General features: G+C 34.7%; 1 protein-coding gene across 11 annotated transcripts in view; it reads right to left on the reverse strand.

Annotated features, from left to right (window-relative positions):
* Positions 1-22,003, reverse strand: part of CEP128 (centrosomal protein 128) — a 126,117-nt gene that overhangs the window by 24,459 nt on the left and 79,655 nt on the right. For all 11 annotated transcript variants that reach the window (XM_080593668.1, XM_080593665.1, XM_080593662.1 and 8 more), the window contains 2 exons: positions 12,327-12,376; positions 7,052-7,075 (listed from right to left, as the gene is read on the reverse strand). In XM_080593668.1, the coding sequence (XP_080449794.1) occupies positions 7,052-7,075; positions 12,327-12,376 (74 nt within the window). The remainder of the gene's footprint in view (positions 1-7,051; positions 7,076-12,326; positions 12,377-22,003) is intronic.

Below are 22,003 nucleotides of genomic sequence, written 5' to 3' on the forward strand. Positions count from 1 at the left end.
ATTCTAAAATTGTCTTTAGTTTTCTGAGCAGTTTGTGAAGTGATTTGAATAGGACAACCAGCATATTCAGAGACAGAAATGTGTGGCAATGGCCACAAGATAGAGCACAGGAAGTTCCGCATCAGCATGCGAAAGAACTTCACGGTGAGGCTGACAGAGCACTGGAACAGGCTGCCTAGTGAGGTTGTGGAGTCTCCCTCTCTGGAGATATTCAAGGCACGTCTGGACGCCTACCTGGGCAGCCTGCTCTAAGGAGCTTGCTTTGGCAGGGGGGTTGGACCCGATGATCTTTGGAGGTCCCTTCCAACCCCTTCGATTCTGTGATTCTGTAATGTGTTCCCTTTTCATAAAACCAACCAAGAAAATTGTGATGTACAAATAAAAACAGAAAAAATAAAAAGCAAAGTTTCCTAGGGAAACATCAATAAAGAAGAAGGAAAGAAAATAGTATGTTGAAAAACATGAGAGAAAGGTGATGAAAAAGCTTTTAGCTGCCCCACAGAAATTGGTCTGGTAATTTAGTGAAATGCACAGCAACCTCTACAACATGGATCAAATGCCACACTTGTATCATTAATGACTTGTATCATTAATTCTATTAAGAGAGATGGATTTAGCCACACAAGATAAAATATGAAAAAGGATGTTGGAAGCACCTGAAACGGAGGGCATTTAAGTACTGTTAACTTTTTTCCAAGAAACCGGAAAGCTATATGCCATAATGCATACAAATAATCCTAAAGAGAGCAATCACATCTGTCTGCTCATTATTTGACAGGGAACAGAAGGTACTGATGGAACTGATAAGAGGAAGAAACACCAATTGTACCGAGTGAAGCTGTATTCATAGTATTTTGCTTAACAGCAGACTCCTCCATAGAGTGAGTGCTATTAATCTTCATGTTTTTAAAATAAAGACTATTTATTTTGAATAGGGGCGTTTTACGTTTTCAGAGAATGATAAAACAAATTACTCATTTTCCACAACTTCATACAAACATTTTGATGTTCAAACTGCATGTGAACAGTTAATCCTCCTATACTGATGTATTCTTGTTGATAGACTGTTTCACACTATCTCGAGGGACAGGTCTAAACTGAGATCACATACACATATTGTTTTTAGTCTTGAAGCTTCAATGCTAAATTCACAGAAATCAAAGCAGGTTTGTGTATAGTTCTCTTAAATTTTGTCTTTATATTCAACAGACTGAAAACATAAAAGAAAACAAACTTCACTGACTTTCACATATGGTGCTCTTTTCTGAGGTAGGTAAAAACAAATGACTATCTGTATAGCACAGATATTTCTGAATATTAGAGCTGACTTAAGTAACCGTTAGCTAATCCCCAAAGAATATCCATAAAAAGACTAAATGCAACTATAAATTTAACTGACTGCGATGCATTTCATCAGGGAGTTACACATAATTCAGACGAAGGATGTAATCTTAAAGGTGACTTATGATGACTTATTTTTAAATTGACTTAGCATGTTGTATACCTAAATAGCAAGAATAGGATGTATCTGGCACTTTTAAAAGTATCTTTTGCTTTCCCTGTTAATCTCTGCAAAACTGTGCATTATCAGCTTCCATCTCCAGAACTAGACTGATGCATGTTAAGCTCTTCTTTTAACAGTGTGTGGTTCTATTTAAGAAGCCTGAGTTTGTTTGCTGACCTTCATATACCAGGCAAATTCCACTCTCAATGGGACATTCTGTGACCCAGTACATCTTCCATATGGAGGGAACTTTAAGAGAAAACAATATAAATATTGTATATCATTATATTCCACTTATACCACTTCTCAATTATACCATTGTTTTGATGATTTCAGCATATTAAGAAATCAATTTACGTTTATGAAATAAACAATAGATATAAATCTGAGTTACACAACATAAAAGTTCAATGGACTTTTATTAAACAATATTGTTTCATTGATGTTCAAGCTAGCAAGACTTTTTTTTAAGCAAAAATTGCACTTGTACTAATGAAAAACAGCAAACCTTTGCTAACAAAGCATTGCAAATGTCAAACTAACTGAACTTTTAATCCAGACTCCAGATGATTTTGTATAGGGTGGACAACATTTTAATTAACAGAGCTTCATGGATGCTTAATTTAACATTCACAGTGACACGGACCATCTCTTTTCTCATTCATTATCACTTAACATCCCTATGGTAACTACAGGAATTGTTTATAGGGAAAAACATTAGATAAGTGTTTCACAAATTTTCAGTTGTTTGATGCATACTAGTAGCTGGAAATGTGGAGGAGGTAGTAAAGTCTTCTGGCAAGCCAGCTGTCTGTGAATCATCAGCTAGTGCTCTTAGTACTACAGGGGTACACAGAACTAAATTTTAAGAATCTGTTCTTTATCATTTACTAAGATTTTGATCAAAGATATCCAGAAATAATTACAGGATATTAAAAGAAATATAACATATGAGGCAGAGTGCGTAATATAAAGTTAGTGGGCACAGATTCTTAAAAGGTATAAAGACTTCCTTGTCATTCATAATGCTAACATCAAATTTCAGAAGCTTTGCAGACTAAAAATCTTTACATGTAATTTACATTAACTTTTTTTTGTACACTAACAGTATTCATTAAGCCTTTCAAGAAAACATTACCAAAATTAATTCACAGTCTCCATGGACAAAAAATATTGTTCAAATTTATAGCTGAAAAAAATCTGAATGCAAAGAGAAGTGATTTAACCAAGGTTTCAGAGCAAATTAGTGTCAGAGTAGGAAAAAAATTAGGAATTTAACTCATAGATTTCCCCACTTTAATCAAAACTTGCATGACATTGAAAAAGTAAAAAACACTACAGTAGCATTAATAGTTCTAACTAATTTCTGTGTTTCTAAGGTTATAATTTGACAGAATATAAAATTTAAATCTAAAATGAAGGCTTTGCAGTACATTAGAAACATTCTAATAAACAAGACAATTTGTTGTCAAACAATTTTAACTTTTATGATAAATTAAGTGAGAAAATGCATGCTATAGCACATATATTTTTATCTTATCACACTATAAGCATACTATATTCTGTGAAAGAATTCACAGATGCACCCTCCCTCGATGAAAGGTCAACATTTTTAAGTGGAAGAAACAGGACTCCTCTTTAAAATTACACTTACATGCATATATATTCACACTACATTAAAAAAAATCTTTGGTGATGACCATTGTATATTAATATTCCTGGGTAAACTAAGAAATAACTTATGATATCTAAAAAAATTAGTCTCTTGTAATAAAGATTTATACTGAGATTTCTACTTTCTCTAACAGAAAAGCAGGATTATTTTGGTTTATCAAAATCTGGCAAAAATGTTCAATATTTGCAACTTGTAGAACATGTTATACTATCTTCACAATACCAAAAGGAGCTTTCTGCCTAGAGAATCTACGGGCTGTGTTAGGAGGAGCATTGCCAGCAGGTCAAAGGATGGGATGGAATGGGAGTCATTTAGGTTGGAGAAGACCTTCAAAATCAGCAAGTTCAACCATCAACCTGACCTACTCAGTCCCACCACTAAACAATGTCCTTTAGTGCCATGTTCACATACCTCTTAAATAAAGGAGGCGACCCTTCCCCTATACTCAAGGCTGTTGAGACACATCTGCAGTGCTGGGTCCAGTTCTGGGCTTCCCAGAACAAAAGAGACATGGACATACTGGAGAGTCCAATGAAGAGCAACTAACATTGTTTAAAGGACTGAACCATCTCTCTTATTAGGAAAGGCTGAGAGAACTGGGATTGTTCAGCCTGGAGAAGAGAAGGCTCAGGAGGGATCTCATCAATGTGTATAAATACCTGATGGGAGGTTGTAAAGAAAACAAAATTAGGCTCTCTTCAGTGGTGCTCAGTGACAGGACAAGAGGCAATGGGCATAAACTGAAACACTGGGGGTTTCATCTGGACATCAAGAAATGCTTTCTCACTGCAGACACTGCACTGATGCTGCAGACAGCAGCAAGGAAGAAAAGGAAGGTGAGTGCCAGGAGAAAAAAAACACCTGGCTATGAGTGCTATCAGGCAGCAAAAGTTACTTGATGGGAGTGAGCAGAAGGAGGAATTGGGGAACCTTGGGAACGTTCTCTACCCTCAGAAAAAGGAAGTGACACACTGGGTTACTGATGAAAGGAAAGGAAAGGGAGAGGCAGGCAGGATGGAGGATCTCAGAGTGCTGCTCCTCTCCCAGGCGTTTGTATAAGATCAAAGAGCTGCTGTATTCTGGGAGGACCAGAAGGCCTTTGATGTAATGGTAGTCTTGGCAAGACACTACAGAAGCAAACCAAGAACAGAAGAAAGTATTAACCCTTAGATTTAAAATGTCCTAAACATTCACGCATGCAAAGTGTGACAACCATGAAATAGTCACAAGAGCAAATTGCATGGTGTGCTTATTGATGGAAGGCGCATTGAGAGAGAGAGAGAGAGAGAGAGAGAGAGAGAAACAAAAAAGAAAGAGAGCCCTAACATGAAGAGCGTCAGGCAGTCCACAATCTCTGTGTGAGATGCACTGGGGACAGCCAGCCTTCCTGTTCTTCTTTTAAAATGGGTGATAAATCAGAAAACTGATGCAACACTGAGCCTGTTACTACAGTAGAAGAATCTGGTAGCTTTCACATTGCTGAGTGTGTCCAGACAAATTTCTTTTTACTGATATTCAAAACCTTATTTTCATGAATATAAAACACAAGTTAAGCTAAAACACACAAATGTTCATACTGGAAAGGAAATTTATATTAAGAAAACAATATTGCAGAATACTTAGAAAATTACTGGAGTTGTCCTAAATTTATGACTTTAACAAAAAGCTGAATAATGTCCAGAAAAGTCTGATCCAAATAGTTTATGCAAGTGGTATCCTCAGTTCTGGGTTCTCTACCAAAAATGCAAGCTGTCTTACTGATCAAAGAATACATAATGCATATGTTCCTTGGAATAACTGGTTGATTTCAAATTCAATTTCCCAGTATTTTTAGTACTACTAAGGCAGAGGAATCTGATTTGCAGTTTATTCTCACAAAGACTCTGATGTAGAAACCCACCAAAGTCAAAAGCACCACACAGTAGCAGTGTGTTAATTATGAGGAGTAGATACACTTCCCATTGCAGCTATACCTGAGAACGCAATACAGACTTTTTTTCCAGGAAAATCATATAGCTTTATATGTAAATAACATAGGACTAAATTCTATACGTAAGAACGAAGCGACACCCAGGAAGATACACTTTACTAAACTACACTTTACCTATAGAGAAATCATACTCATTCTTGCAAAATGCCAGACTACATACTGATTACCAAAGTAATCAGGAAAATTACTCATTAATAGCTATGTAATATTTAAATCCAATGAATTGAACAGTATTTAAAAAATCCGAACAAAACACAAGTGATTTGCCTGGCATAATAAAGGAACTTTACAGCAAAAGTAAAATCAGTGCCTTGGGAGCATTCAACAGCCTTAGGGACAATCATACCTTTCTTGCCTGAAGTCTCAGTGTTTAACATTACACATCTTCCTATGTCAGCAATAATGAAAGAATTGTTTGACTTCAAGTGCTAGGATTTAGTATTAAAAACCTGCACTCAGATGTTACCTCTCAGTTTGCAATATGAAAATGGTATTTTACTGATAATAATCCTCTACCTCTTCTATATGAACGATAACTTGAAACAAACAAAAATATCAGGAAGATTTAGAACTAAATGGAGGAGATTAAAAGTATTAAAAAAAAAAGAAAGACTTCAGAAAAAAGTAGAAACAAACATCATCACCAAACACACATTGAATTTGCATGAAATTTTGCTATTTGCAAGCAATTACCCTCTGCCTGTGCCAAAACTGGGCTTTAGGAGCAGAAAGTACATGGCATTTGCAGGCAGCTTGACTCATGGTTCGTGAGAAATGGATGGCAGTGGATACATGACTGACTAGTTGTCATGTAAGCAAACCATGATTAAGAGATGCTTCTGAACAGAACTAATGTCCTGGCAACAATTTACATTCACACAGCACTATGCAAAGTGCCAGGCCTCTGACTTTGAGCATTAATTCCCTATTCCTACAAGGCAGGAGTTCCAACACTGCACTCTGATTTACAAAGGGCCTTTTATGTGTGAATGCAAGTTGTTTGTTTGTTTGTTGTTTTGTTTTGTTTTTTAACATACTCAATATATTTTAAATATATTTTTGAAATCTGAAGCAGTTTTCAAAGACAACAGTTATCAAGGAGGATGAAATAATTAGCACTAGCAAATTTTAGAAGTCTATATTTGCAGACTTACACTGTCTCATTACTGGTTTCTTTACATGAAATTTTCTGAGTTTCCAATAAAAAGAAACTATAGTTCTTACAGATACTATTGTATGATGTCTTATTGGAGTTGCCTATAAAAGAAAAAAAAAGCAGACCCATCCCAGCTAGTCCGCCTGGTAGACTTACTAGCTTGAGTCATGCGGATAATTGATCCAGCTGCATTCATGGCACGTACATACATTAAGGTTTTTGTCCTTCAAACTTATTATCTTAAAATGGTATTCCTCCATGCTTTTGGTTCCAGTGCTAATGTGGGCAGATAACTGATTCTGTCTGCACATCCAGTGAAATGCACACACACAAGTCACTGGAGTGATTATATCTAACACATATACCTCAACTATTTGGCAAATAGTTTAATTTCTCAACTATGTTGAAGAAAAGCATCCTCAGTATGGCTCAAATCTACCATATTTCTCTTCCTAGGGATGTGGACTGAACTGCACAGAAAAATACAACCTTACATTTCATTTGATATAGCTGGTGTTCATATAGCAGTGAAAATACTGTAGTGAAAACCTCCACAGGAAGGTGCAGTATAAAACTACCATGTGTCTTCATCTTCTTAAAATGACAGTTAAAAACCCAGATGGCACCTTTTTTTTAAAAAAAAAAAAAAAAAGTACATAAAAATCACATTTTTGATCATCAGTAATCTCACTGTGATTGGTTTGAAAAAGAATTTAAGAAACTTACCATTTCTAAGGACATAATCCGCTCCTACAAATAAAGTACAAGTCGTGGTTAGAAAGTAAAGAATATAAATGCAACATAAGGTGAACAAGCATGAAATGTTTCATTTTGGGTTTTTTTTTGCAGTTTGTATGATGTGTAATGATTTTGTTAAAATGTCACTTAAAAGGAACTGCTGTACCTGATTGGACCTCTGACCCACTTATCAAACTAACTCACTTTGAAATTTGCTCTGAAGTAAAAGAAACATCCTAGAAACCAAGAATTTAAAAACATATTTACTCCAATATATATTTTTTTCAAATAGTACTGTTAGATCTTCAATATTGTTAATTTTACTCATGTATCCCAAAGTTTTCCTTCCCTTTTTGATGATCTGTGGCTGTAAATCTAGCATACTTTGGAGTTTATGTCATGTTAGCATCTGTTTTAATTTTCTTTTAGGCATTTATTTAGAAAACTAAAGTATAAATTCCATAGCATTATTCTGTTATCCAGAAATAGCTCTGAAGAACAACTGACGTCATCTCATTATTAATAAAACAATGGCTAACGTCAGACAGAAATAAAATGCAAGTAAAATAAACTTGTGTCAGTTTTAATTCAGTACAAAATACAGGAAACATAGAACTTGTATATATTTTAACATTCAGTTTTCCATTTTAAATTATCTTTATGAAAAAGACGGAGCTAGTAAAATCAAGATAATGTACTCTGGCACTATGTCCTGACTGGACATAGTATTTTAAGGAATTTGAGAAAACGTACATTTAAGTGTTTAGCTGAGCCCACCTGACCATTCAGACAAGGATTCACAAGAATTCTTAATTTGATCACATATTATCTTTTAGAATGTGTGGGATAGAATAGGTTTTTTTGTTTGTTTTCTCCTCCTTTCTGGTTAGATTAAGCTAAGAATCCTTACACTTTTTCCTGTTCTTTTCATCCCTAACAGTTAAAAATGACTGTAATAATCTGGATTTATTCTAGCAACATCCAAAGACAAAATCCTGAACTGGCTTCACTAATTTGGAAACATTTTCTTAGACCAATGGAAGAAAGTGGGAGCCAGAAGCAGATCCTGTTTGCAAGAATGTGAAAGTAATTTTCTTTTTTTAAGCCTAGGTGAAAATGAGCTACAAAGACTCTTCAAGAGTTATTACTGTCTCAGAAAACTGTAAAAGAATGGTTATGTTCACTAAATGAACAGGTGTGTAAAACCAACATTTACATATTGTGTATTTACTTATTTGTGTAAAACCAGCATCACTTGGAGTACTGAAAAGCTAACTTTTATTCATGTAATCTTTTGAAGAAAACACACAGTTCACCCTAGTGAAATGTTTAAAGTTCATTCATTGAATGATCTCTGGGGTACGAATGATTTTAGTTTTCAGCATCAGCTTACAGAAGTTTTGCCTTTGATTACAACAATAAACCATGGGCAGAAAGAGTAAGAAAACATACTGTAGGAAAAACAGCTGTAGTAAGTGAGGATGAAAAATATAAAGTAGTATCTGGAAAAGACTGATTAGTTTTGAAGATGTGCTAAAAATAACAAGCAAGACTGTTCATGAAAATATGTAGGTGGAAATATATAAAGGGAAAACAGCAATGCACACACAAACAAGTTTGATGGAAATCTAGTACACTATTAAATACAACTGTTTAAAAAAAATACTGACATTTTGCCAGTAAAATGTGGATGACTTATAGTGGATCACTAAACTGGCTGATACTGGAACTACATGGACACTGGCATTAGTGTGTCACTAATTCCAAAGTAGATGAAAATGGTTTGCAGTTGTTTTCACAGAGAACATACATGCAGTTGAATATTCCTATTATCATGCACAGTATACTATTTTCATTAAAGCCATCTTTTGTACCATGAAACAGTTTTCGCAAAAAGAAAGGTGAAAACATTCAGAGGCTTTTTCTTCCAATGAGGTAAGAAAAGAAGTGAGGTTATATTCTTGGAGCAGCCACGGAAAAGCACATAGAAAATGTTCCAGACTCCTCACAAGCTAAATATTATATGATTATGTATATGACTGCACATGTAACAACAGAGTAAGCACATATGTAATGAGAACATAGATACTGTCTAGAATATATCTAAGAGTTTGTGTTACAACTATATAAACTCTCATAAATTTGTGTATAACAGAGATTCTAGGCAAAAAAAAAATGAAAGAAATTGAAGATGCAAAACCAAGAGTACAGTGATGTCACCCAAAGCATCAGTCTCCTAGCTCCCAAAAAGCCCTGTATCAAAGACCAGCATATAGGTTCCATCTCCACCACATAGTATAAGAAAACAGACAGGTCCACGCAGTCCAACTTATTACCTAAGCAGAGGAAGACATGAAAACTATGTGCCCAACATTTCCTTGAACAATCTTCATAAAATTGCTCTTTTCTCTCTGTTAGCTGATGGCATTGCAGAGGCAATGATTTTACTCGTCTATATCTGAATGAGGAATACCGGTTATTTTCTGAATCTTTGTTTGGGTAACTGTAAACACATCACTTCCTAAAAGGGAAATTTCCACTGGGGGCAAAATAAAATCTATTTAGTTAGAACCTATTAAGCCTCATTCAAATTATTTTTAAAAAAGGTGATGTTTGCCTCCCCTCAAAAAATGAGCAAATGAAAAATACAATAAAACACACATCCCTAGCTCTGGGGAATGCTCTTGCTACTTGATGAGAAAGAACCTCAAAGTATCCCCACAGTCACCATTTCTCCACGGCAATACATGGATTTCTGATAGATTTCCTTTCTTCTCTAGCTTTTCTAAAACTATGATTGGCATTCATGGCTCAAGTGTCAAGAAGTAACTCCCTCAGCCATGATAACCTGGCTGCTTTCAATCGTCTGCCAGCAGTCTAAAACATAGGCTTTCTGCCCACCTGTTTCCTGAACGTGCTTTATACATACATTCTATTTAGATGCAAAGAAAATGCATCAAGGATTGACTTAATACACACAATTCTCTGTACATATACAATGTTTATTAAAACAGGACCCCAGGAACTGTAGACAAACTGTTTACAACAATCAATATCACCTGTTGTCCATTGAATCAAGGACTTACTGAGCAGGCCCTAACACCCAAGAAATCCTATTTAAGGCCTTATGGACAAAGAGTATTATTTTATACGCTAGTGGTCATTAATGAGAAATAATTAAGTTATAGCAATCTACTTCAATGAAAGCATTCATACATCAGCAATCCATACATGTGCTTTGCTGAACTGGGGCTCAGAAGTAACAAATGCTCCATGTCAACTGGTTAAAAAGGGTGAGAGTTTCGGTTCTATGAAATGTCACAGTTAAAAAAACTCTCACCTTCCTCTTACTTCCTATGCTTTATATATTGAGATGCAACAGCATGGGGATGTTCAGTTGCAACTACATGAGCTGTTTTTTACACCTATTTTCTAGCAAAGTTTTATATATTCAGCCACTGAAAGATTAGAATAAAACATTACAATAACAGAGCAAGAACAGAGCATCCCAGACTGGGACCATTTTGAAACATATGGACCATAGTGGACAATTATTATCTAGAAAAGTAATTGATGTTCTTGCTGAGTACTTCAACTGTGAAAGCACATGCATCTGAAGAAGTAAAAAAAAAAAAAAGAAAACCAACAACAACAACAACAAAAACAAACAGCTATCAAGCACTTGAATACAAATACAGCAGTCAGAGCAGTACAAGTCACATGCTTACACAGAACGGTCAGTTAGGGAAGGGCATAGAGTAATTCAATCAGGAACTGGTCAGACCTTCAGAAATACACACAAGTACATACACACACACATATATATATGCACACAAGACACTAATTTGACACAACTTTTCTCCTGCATAATATTCCTCATTCAGTCAGAAGGAACATCATTAGAACAATTTGTCAACTATAGTGCTTCACAGGAAAGCAGATACTGAATTTCTTCACATGAAAGGAGATCTTTTTACATTGATGTAACTAGATATGCACCTGTGTAAACTGCTTGCGCAGACAAGCTCTCAGCCTTGTTGAACTTGAGCTGCCAGAAAGCTAGGCCAAGATTTTTGTTTGAACAGGAAACAGCTGGATTGGTGTGTTGTGTAATTTTTGGGTCTTGCAACTTGTCTCTTCTTACTGGATCAAACTGTTTCTACACTAACTGTTTGATACTTCTAGCCCTCAAAATGCATTATATTTACTATATGAGCAGAGTCAGCATACCTTCAAACAAAATTCTTATGGTCAAAAATAAAGATAAACAAAATTACTTTTCTGACCTAACAGCTTTAGGGTCATCAATTGCCTCATAAATGTTCTGCTTCCAGTACAGTTACAAAATCCTGTTCCACTGATACATTATTCTTGTTGTATCTATGCTTTTTTATATTCATGTTGGGCATTACTTGCTGCGATTTTTTGTTAAAAATTTCTTTTTTTCACTCTGTATTCTGAAGAATACATGCACTACCATCATAACTTCCCAAACCTCACTGTTTAGATATTCCAGCTTGGTTTTGTGTTCCTAGCCATTTTCATTTCAAAGGAGCACATGTTTTCTTTGACTGTAATGCTTAAATATTATTCCAGAGCTGAGTCTAGGGTAACTCTCACTTTCTAAGCACAAATGTAAAGAGCTTAACACTAGCAGCTTTACTGCTAGATGCCATACAATGAGGATTTACTTACGTTGTATCAAGTCCTAGCATATATCAGCTGGTCCTTTCTTCCTCAGGATGGTGATAATGGTAATGACATTTAACATTTCAGAAATTTGAAGCACTTACTTCAAATCTTTTTCATTTTTTTCCCAAGGTACAGAAGAAAGCAACATACTCCAGAAAATCTATCACAACCAATGAAGTAGAATTTAAAGCATCTCTGCAGTTCTGAACTCAGATTTACACCACCTCTATTCCCATACAGTGAAGCCAGCAGTAAGACATACGACAACAACTTCAGTATATACTGTGACTTGAAAGAAGCATTCTTTTCACTAAAGAGCTAGATTTATTGACTCATTGGAGAATGCTAACTACTTTAATCTTCTCTAATGTGCAACTTAATCAAAGGGCAGAAACTCAACAGTGAGTCTTACTAGCTATCAAGTCTGTATTTGGCTGCATATATTTCCAAAGCTGAATTCAAGACACAAGCAAGTTCAGAAATTTGTAATGCTCTAATACAATTTAATAATTTCAAGTATTAACAAATTAATAACAAAAAGTGTAGCTAGTTAATAATACAGAAAGTATACCTGGAGAGCTCCCATTTCTTCCTCTCTTCTGAGAGTCTTCTCTAATAGCTCTGTAAAATGAAAAATGGAACAAGTAAATTCACCTTCTTGCCTTGCAGCCTCACAGAAAAAATACTGTGTAAAATAGTCTGAGGTTTTTTATTTTACAGCTTACACAGCATTCCTTTTGACATAATTAAACTAATTGATGAAATGTGTAAGTGATACAATTGTTTCCAAGCACAGGCTCTTGAGGACATTAAGTCAGAAGACAACAGTTTGATTCAGTAATTACAGGACAAACCTCCTTATGCTTAAATCAATATTTAAGTGTGGTTTTAGATTTGAATGAAAGAAAGAAGCGAAGAGATTCACTCTGAAAATTGACTAAAACAGCAATACATCATCAAAGCAATGCAATTATTTATCAACATTTACTCTAGACTGCTTTTTCGTCAACAAAGTTAAATCCTCTGGGGAAAACAGTGTGAACAATCTTGATTATTGTCAAGATTATCAATAATTATATCCTCTCACTAAAATGGAGTAAAACAATTGTGATGACATAAATAGCCAGTTCACTGCAACAAAGATTAGAAGAGTTTTTGCATTTTTAATAGTCTTTATACCATAAAATCCCACTAATTTATATTCATAGCAAATATATAGATAGGCACATACGTATCAGTTCATGTTAGAAATTAATTTCTGTTTGAGTTCTTTGGAATTTGTCACATGAACTCCTATCCTATTTTGTTTCATTCACATACTTTTATGATTACCATTATGTTTCTGATCAAGTGCATTGTATTTAGAATTCTGGGAATCCTTAAAGTTAAAACCCAATGGAGAGCAGAAAAAAAAAAAAACCACCAACCTGCTGCAGGCTTATTACTACTTTAACTATCAGAAAGTTTCTTAAAATCTTTGCAGGAAATGAACACTGCTGTAACTAAGCCAGTGACTGAATCAAGATGTGCTGCAGTTTCCTAGCAATTAGGAGAGTTATGAGATTACAACATTGCCTTAACTAGCCTCAGAGGACTGAATTCTGACTGTTAATTCCTTCAGCATCCAAAGACACAATACAGCTAACTGAAAGTACCTGTGTACACCTAAGAAATAATGATTGAAAATTAATACACATAGTTCAGTTATCAAAGATAAACTCAAATGATGTACAATAAATACTACTTAAAATATTCTACCAACAAATATTTGCCTTCTTAAAATTTTCTTCTTTTTTTTCCTTCTTCTGTTTTACTTCTCTTCTCTTTACTTTTCGTTCTCCTTTCTCATTATGATGTCTCCTCTTGATTTCCCTAACCTGTTACTTTTATTCCTGTATTTCATCACCCATTTCTGATTACATGCAGGTTACCTGAGACTTGTTTTTGGACACTAGTCCCTTCAAAGGAATATAGATAACATACACAAAATTTTAATTATTTCATTCACAAGCAGAGATATTGACTTGCTGTTCTTCCTTCCTAGTTTCTACACAGTTTTTTCAATTCCTTTCTTTAATAAAATAACTTTTTCTTCACTTTCTTTTGGCATCTTCATATGTTTCTGTATTATCCTTTTGTATGCTTTTCAGTACAATGATTCAACTGCCATGTAAATTACTGTAGCCAAATGTGCTGCCATCACCATTAGTTACTAAGAGATTTGGGTTTGGAAAGTGGCTGCCTTGTATGTTTTCCTTGGGTATACTCCAGTATTGTAATTGACTTGGTAAAACTTAGTATTGTAGTACTAATTTTAAAAAAAAAGGAAATGAGGAGGGAGTACTAAATCTACGAGACAGGGATGGGAAATGGAAGGTTCTTCCCTGCATTCCATCTGATTATAAAAATATATAAAAAAAACGATTTCTATACTCAGCATTGCTTTATTTTAATTATAATGCAACACTTGACATTCCATTGTACTGACATTACTGTTCTAAGTGAAAAGGATGTTACTACAAGGTTCTTTTCAAAGGAGTTTTATAAATGTAATGCAAGCTGAACTGATTTCGGCTCTAGATTTGAAAGTTCTGTATCTGAAAGCAGCGATCTCAAGAATTCATTTTCTTTACTGTACCACTGCCTAAATTGGCTGCCCTGCAGGACGCTTCACAAAACTTTGCCCCAGAAGAGTAGGTAGTTATTAAAGTGATGTTATTTAAATGATAACATGTTCATACTTTATGGACTTGCCCTCTATGACCATATATTTAAGAATCAAGTTCTGTACCAAAATTGATGATTCTGCTTAACATTTCATCTAAGAAAGCAAAGCTGAAGCAAAAGAAAAAAAAAAAAAGAAAAAATAAAAAAGAAATTAAAGCAATACACATGAAACAGCTTTACAGAAAAGTCCACTAAAAATGCAGCACATCGCATCATTCTTTTAAACATGGCTATTCATCATGACAGAATATCTTTGCCTACTTGATCTAAAAAGCTCCGTTGATTTATTTTACAATCGATAAAACATATCCTGTATTTAAATTCCTATGCAAACATATTTTAAATGTTCAGTGCCAAAAAATAACATTACAGTAAAATATAGAGAATGCATCATGTCTGCAATATAACAAAGATGGTCACTGGTCCTAGTGAAGGCTCCTTCCATTCATCCAGTGAACAGTCTTTTGAGTTCCTCTAACGATACCTTTCTTCTTAAAGGAAGTTGCATTGTGCCATGAGTTTCTGCGTCTAACAACAATCCCGCTATGATCATCTTTTAAGGTCTAATGCAACCACAGGATTCTTGGTTTTTTGTAAGCAATATATCTTCATTTTCATGGAGCACAGAACACATCAATTTATAGATTGTCTAGAAGAATCAGCAATAATGAAAAAGCATTACAAAGGCAGCTTCAGGCATCAATGGTTCTTCTCAAAATATGTCTCATATACATGGAAAAAGACAAGAGAAATTACTTTTATAAATAAAGGTATTAATCAAAATATTTCCCTTTTTTATTTTTAGCTCAGTAAGAAGCATATAATCCTATAATGAGCAATAAGCTAAAACCATTCAAAAAATCAAATATGTTTCAGTTGTTTTAGTAACACTTAAAATCAAGAGCTAATTCAGGATATTGTGTGAAAAATTAGGGATCATACTTTGTGTAGTTTTACCAAAAAAAATATTAAAAATGGTTAAACAACAAACCATCTAAGGTTTATATCACATTTAGCTTATGAACACCAGTAAGCACGGCTGAATTCCTTGCTGTTATACCACAGCATTTTAGATTTATCTGATCAAAATTCCAGGAAATACACAGGTTACAATTTAAAACATTCCATCATAACTTTAAATAAATGACAAAAAAAATATGCAGAACTAATTCTAAAATGTTAAAAAGTAGCTCAACTCCGTTATATTTATGCTGGGAGCAACAAGCTGGGAAACAAGACATTGACTCTGTACAAACTGGAGCAACTTCCTAAAAATTTGAATTAAAAATCAGAGATTTGTTTCAGAAAGGAGACTGAACTGCCTTCATTCTTTATTAAGTAGTAGGAACTGGTTTTAAACACTGCATGACCTCCCATTTTAAGAAACTAAAGACAGTGATTAACTACATTCTGCTTCATATTCTCTGTGAAGATTAAAGTGTCAGAGAAAAGTCAACAAATCAGATAAACACCAGATTTGTACATACACCACAACACATTATAATTTGGTATCTTTAAATTCCTAACTTGTCCTAGCAAAGGCAAATGCCCAAATACAGATGTGTACACAGAATTAGTTCTTACAGTCACAGGTATCTAGTTGTAGAGTCCAAGGACTCTAAAACATACAAAATTTATGAAAAAAATGAAAATAAAATAAAAGTTGACATTTGCACTTCAATTCAGTTCCCCATACACAGCTAAGATACCATAAACTATGCAAGTTATCTGCATGCTGAAAGCGGATTAGACGCAGGACTCTCACCCCTCTTAAACAGCTACAGATTACACAGGAAACTGTACGTCAACCCACACAACACTAAACATCTGTCTGTGGGCCACTGGGGTTGGCAGAATAGCTGCCTAAGCTCCGCTGACTATGACTAGATCTCGACTGACTGTAACAGGAATTCAGCCAACTAGTTTAATGTAGCCACCTGCATATAGATGTCAATTTCAAAATGAGTCCCACCACTAACTTCCCTGAGTGAAATTTATCTCTAATGTAATACTAATAGGAATTAGTATTAATGGGAATACATTGGAATCAGTATATTGGCAATATACTAATACTCGTTTGGTTTTCTGTTAGTTCTTCCACCTGTAAAATGGAAAGTACGTAGTTAGCTACCTTACGCCTACTAATGAAACTATATTTGGAAGTTATTTATTTTTCAAAGAAAACAGTAAGCATTATTAGCAAACCGCAGATTTAAAAGAACACAACTGCACGTTTAAATGAAACAGACTTCAACATTAGTTGGGGTCAGTCAATAAGGAAGGCTGCTATGCAGGCTCTGCATAACCATGTTGTGGCACTCAAAGAAGGGGCAATCTCAATACTTCTGCCATGTGGTGGTAAAACAAGAAATCCAGGCTATTGCCAGAGAATAACAGCAGTTTGGAGAAAAGCATCAACATATTTATCTCATCATGCTAAAACCTGTTCTTCTCCAAGACACAAGTCAGGAATTTCAGTTATAAATTAGTAAAATTATTTTTCATTTCCCCAGGCTTGCAATCTTGGAAATTTGTATTTTATGTTATACAAGCATACAGGCAAGCTCTTGAGAAATCACTTAATTAGGTATGCTGATAATTTCATCCTTAAATTTACTTTGATCGAAAATTACTGTGGATTTATTTCAAGTCTTCCATATCATTTTGACTTCAAATATACATGCTATGGCTTTCAATCATCATATGGATATATTGCCCAGAAAGCCACTGAACAGATACTGCAGCATTCTTGTAGATGCACAAGGCAGCCAAGCAGGTTTCCATAAAGTGTGAGGGAATTTTCAAACAGCTGAACAAACCAGTTTCTCCCAGATATAAATTACTTATCTCGCATATGCCTGCAGAGCAAAGTTGAATCATATATTATGCTACTTACAAATTCTTTCCTTCACACAATGACTCTGACATTAAGGCCCTGTTTTGGGGGGATGAATTAAGCTGTTTCTAAATGAATCATTTTAAGCTAAACGTTTCACAATGCATACGCTCATGGCTATTCCAAACAGAAGAACTGCTGTTTTGCACTGTATCTATGTTGGTATGGTTTTGGTGAATGGCTTCACAATATCCTGACACAGGTCCAGAAACACTGGATACTGGAAGATGATTCAGTGAGTCTGGACCTTTGTACAGTTGTGCTGGACACTACAAATAACCTGAGCATTATATACAACCGAGACAAAAAACAGTATTGGGACTTGCTTTGAACAACTAATTGAAATTGTGCTTGCCATCCATGTAAACCATTAAGAGAATTTCTATATATTTTATCTTAGAAGAGCTCTAGAGAAATAGGTATTTCTTAGAAACTTAATTTTTACTAGTGTAGAACAAGACCGATAAATTATCAATACAAGAACATTTCTAATAATCCCAAGCAAGATATTTTTCAAAATGTGAAATTATAATTTGGACATAAAATACTGAATATTTCTATCCTGCCACTTTCATCCTTACCATATGCATAGGTTTAGAACACAATATGCAGAAAATAGTATAAATATGAAAATAAAAGGATAACTGAATGAAAATCACTTACTAGATTGTCTAGATTCTCTGCATCCCCTGACTACAGGCTGTGCAGTCTTCAGATCATAAATTACTTTAGCATGCCTGCAGTACATATTACAGTAATACTAAATTTTAAAATATATTTCTTAAACTGCAAATGAATTTACAACAGATTTCCAACTGCACACTGTTCATGAACATAAAGATTTTTTACTATACTAATCCCCTTTTATTAATGAACTTTCTTCTTTTAAGCACTAAAAATTTATAAAAACATTGAAATGATGAACAAAAAAACACAGTGAAATATTTTTCAACTAGTCAAAGAAAATAAAGCAGGGAAAAACCTCAAAAAAGTATTTTCAAGTTATTTCCTTTGGAATTATATTCAGATGGTCAATGTTTGTCATAGCCAAACTCAATGGTCACCGTGGGTTTTTTTTGTTTGCTTTTTATTTGTAGCTCTGCTAAACTTAAAAATTCTCAAATGATTTTTAATACTCATTACAGCTTACTCGTTCATTAGCAACTTTTTATATTTGCATTGAGCACCTTACACAATCTTTAAAGATTGTAATTTGGTTACTACCTGTCCTGGTTCCAGTTAGGACAGAGTTAAGTAGCTCATAGTAGCTGGTAGGGTGCTATGTTTTGGATTAGGATGAGAAGAGCGCTGATAACATGCTGATGTTTTAATTGTTGCAGAGCAGTGTTTACACCAGGCCAGGGACTTTTCGGCTTCTCGCTCTGTCCTGCCAGCGAGCAGGCTGGGGGTGCAGCAGGAGCTGGGAGGGGACAGACCCAGGACAGCTGACCCAAACTGGCCAAAGGGGTATTCCATACCATCTGGCGTCATGCTAAACAATATATAGGGGTGGCTGGCCGGGGTGGGGGCCGGCTGCTCGGGGATAGGCTGGGCATCGGTCAGCGGGTGGTGAGCAATTGCATTGTGCATCACTTGTTTTCTTACACATTATTATTGTTAATACTATTACCATTATCACTATTATTATTATTATTGTTATTATTGTTTTCCTGTCTTAATAAACTGTCTTTATCTCAACTCACAGGCTTCACTTTCCCGTTTCTCTCCCCCATCCCAGAGAGGGAGGGGGGAGGGTGAGCGAACGGCTGTGTGGTGTTTAGCTGCCAGCCGGGTTAAACCACAACACTACCACTGCAATCACTGCAGTGCTCATCACCAACAAGAGTAAATCAGCTGTTTATCTGAATCTAAATCAATAGTTTCCTTATCAACATGTAGAAAGACCTCCAACCTCAAAGGAGTACCATTTTTTAAAACGGAATTTGTTTTTGCTGAATTCTTTGCCTCAACAAACTCTTAAACTCTAGCAATATATTAGCTGCTGTAGTCTTTAATAACATAATATCTGGAAAGGAATATAGTTTACACAAACTTTTTTGTTGTTTTAAACAAATTCAGTTTTGTGAAACCTTTTTGGTATACACTGTTATTTTCACTATGGAACTTGAAAACAGATTCTTAAATCTACAGTGGTGTGTTTGTTCACATAAACCTGAAGTAGCACCCATGATCATAACATAAAAAAGAAAAAAAAAGGCATCTGAAGCTGAGAGAGAAGTTTAGTGTTCAGATTCCCCACGAAAGAGACTTATTGCTATGCAGAAAATTGTACGCGCTGTGCTTTCTTTCCACTCCCTGAGGCTTTGAAAAATATTTCCCTATCTTCACAGAGCTGATGTGAGACATAAAGTGCACTGAAATCCATGCAAAAGATATCATTATCACTGTAAAAGGTGATAACAGCGCAATCATTTTGTCTTAGCAATTGCCTAACTTATCAGCCGAGGAAGATGTTAAACTACATTGACTGTAGTTATTTTGAACCATATTCATTCTAAAATGAGAGCTAGTGCAGAAGGAGCAAGAGGGAGGGCTGTGAACAGGAATATACATATATATGTATATGTGTCCATCTTAAAGAACAGCTATAGGTAAGCAAATTTTCATGACTTTTCTGTACCAACAGACAAGCTGCAGAGGATTCCAAGCAGCACCTGAGGGACCTTAGTTAAATAATGACTGAAGAAAACTTCACAAAGAAAGCATCACTTCCTAGATACTTCACTATGCTTGAGGAAGAAACTCTTGAAATATGTTCACATTTTTCCACGGACATGGAAAAATCAGAGGGCTAACCCAGAAGTGAAAAATAAAAAGGTTGCCTTATTCTCAAAGACCATTATGAAAACACGATCAAGGTTTAGAATAATGGGGGTCTCCATGCATCAGTGGTCTCAAAGTGGGGCGCACACACCTCAGGTGGGCGTACCATTGACAAATACAAAATATTTTAAGTGTTTACTTTAACTTTATCTCATCTCTTTTTAATTTTTGTTTTGTGTATGTTTTATAACACACTTATTAGTACAGCAATACCTATATATAATGAGATACATGAGAATACATTACAGACTTTCCTGTTTTATCAGCCATAAAATGATACCACCATAGCTTTTTCTTATCTGCAGCCTTCATAAAATCATGAGTCTACTGACACAGAAAACAACAATGGGTTAATATTATCTTTAGACATCTATTTAATGACTTATAACATTTTAGTCATATATATATTTCTCAATAATTTTTTCAACAGGAAAAAAATAAATTGTCTAAAAACAATAATTAGAGATGTTAAGTATAGTAGAATGGAACAAAACCTGAACAAATACATTTAAAATTGATTCAGTAAAGCAAAAGTTTATCACAAATGCATCACTTCTGCCATGATAATTAAAAGATGACACAACAGACACAGTTGCCAAAATTAATTTTGTATCAATGTTTTCTAACTAGTGTCTTGGCTGACTGTTTTGAAAACTGTTTAGAGTTCCAGGATGTTGTTTCACAATTACAAATTAAAAATCTACTTCTGAAAAATACATCCATAAATCTGTAGTAAACAGGTTACTGTGAAGTAAGTCATACAATCATTGGTTGAACCTATCCTCAAATCAATGATTTAAAACATATAAAATGTGCAGTAATAATTGTGAACCACTCCCATCTTGGGACATTCGTTATGGCCTGTACAAATTTAGATCCATCAACAATTATTGTAGTAACCTAATAAAGATGCCAGTGAATAAAATAATCAGAAATCTACAGTGTCAGTGTCACATTATTTTCCATTTAACACACTCAAGGTTGTAAAATTGATGGAACATAGCAGGAAAAATCAGTATTGCTACTGCTTGTGCCCTTCTCTCACGTGACCATTAACTTAGAGCATTGTCCTGTAACCGCACTTCAACACTTTTTATCAACTCAAAATCCAAATCTGAAACATTATGGTAAAATTCTGGGCTATGTCTTTTACTCACAAGTAAAAAGACAGGTTTGTTTGTTTGTTTTAAGTGTAAGATGAACTTTTTTCATGGGAAAAAAAAATTCTTAGCACCATTAACTGCAGTAATTAACATACTATTTAAATTTCAGTACCAGGGAATACAGGTGGTACTTCATCTTACTTATTGTCGGAGATACATAATCCATAAGAGAACATACATTAACATACATACATACATTTGAAAAGAAACATGATTTGGAGTAAGCTGCAATGCTTTTCTTATCACTCTTTACTGAAAAACATATCAAAATATAAAAGTAGAGACTACTACTCTTCCTTTTACTATCCTTAGGTTGGCGTGTATTGACCACAGTCACAGAAGTCTCTTTTCACTTAAAACTATGCAGAGCTTCTCATGAAGAAAAAGCAAGATAAAGAACTAAAAAGAAAGATAATTGAGGGAGACAAAGAAGGTCATTGAAGTCAACTGAATTTAGACTTATTTTGACATTTGAGAAACTTAAAGGCAACATAAGTCACCTTGAAAATGTCAAAGTGGGGAAAAAAATGCTTAATTTACTTTTTGCAACCATCTACCAGAAGATTGTGAAGGTTAGGTGAAGATGCTGTAAATCAAGTTATTAAATAGTTGTTAGAG

Source organism: Anser brachyrhynchus, assembly GCF_964034855.1.
Source record: "Anser brachyrhynchus genome assembly, chromosome: 5".
NCBI classification, from domain to species: Eukaryota; Metazoa; Chordata; class Aves; order Anseriformes; family Anatidae; genus Anser; species Anser brachyrhynchus.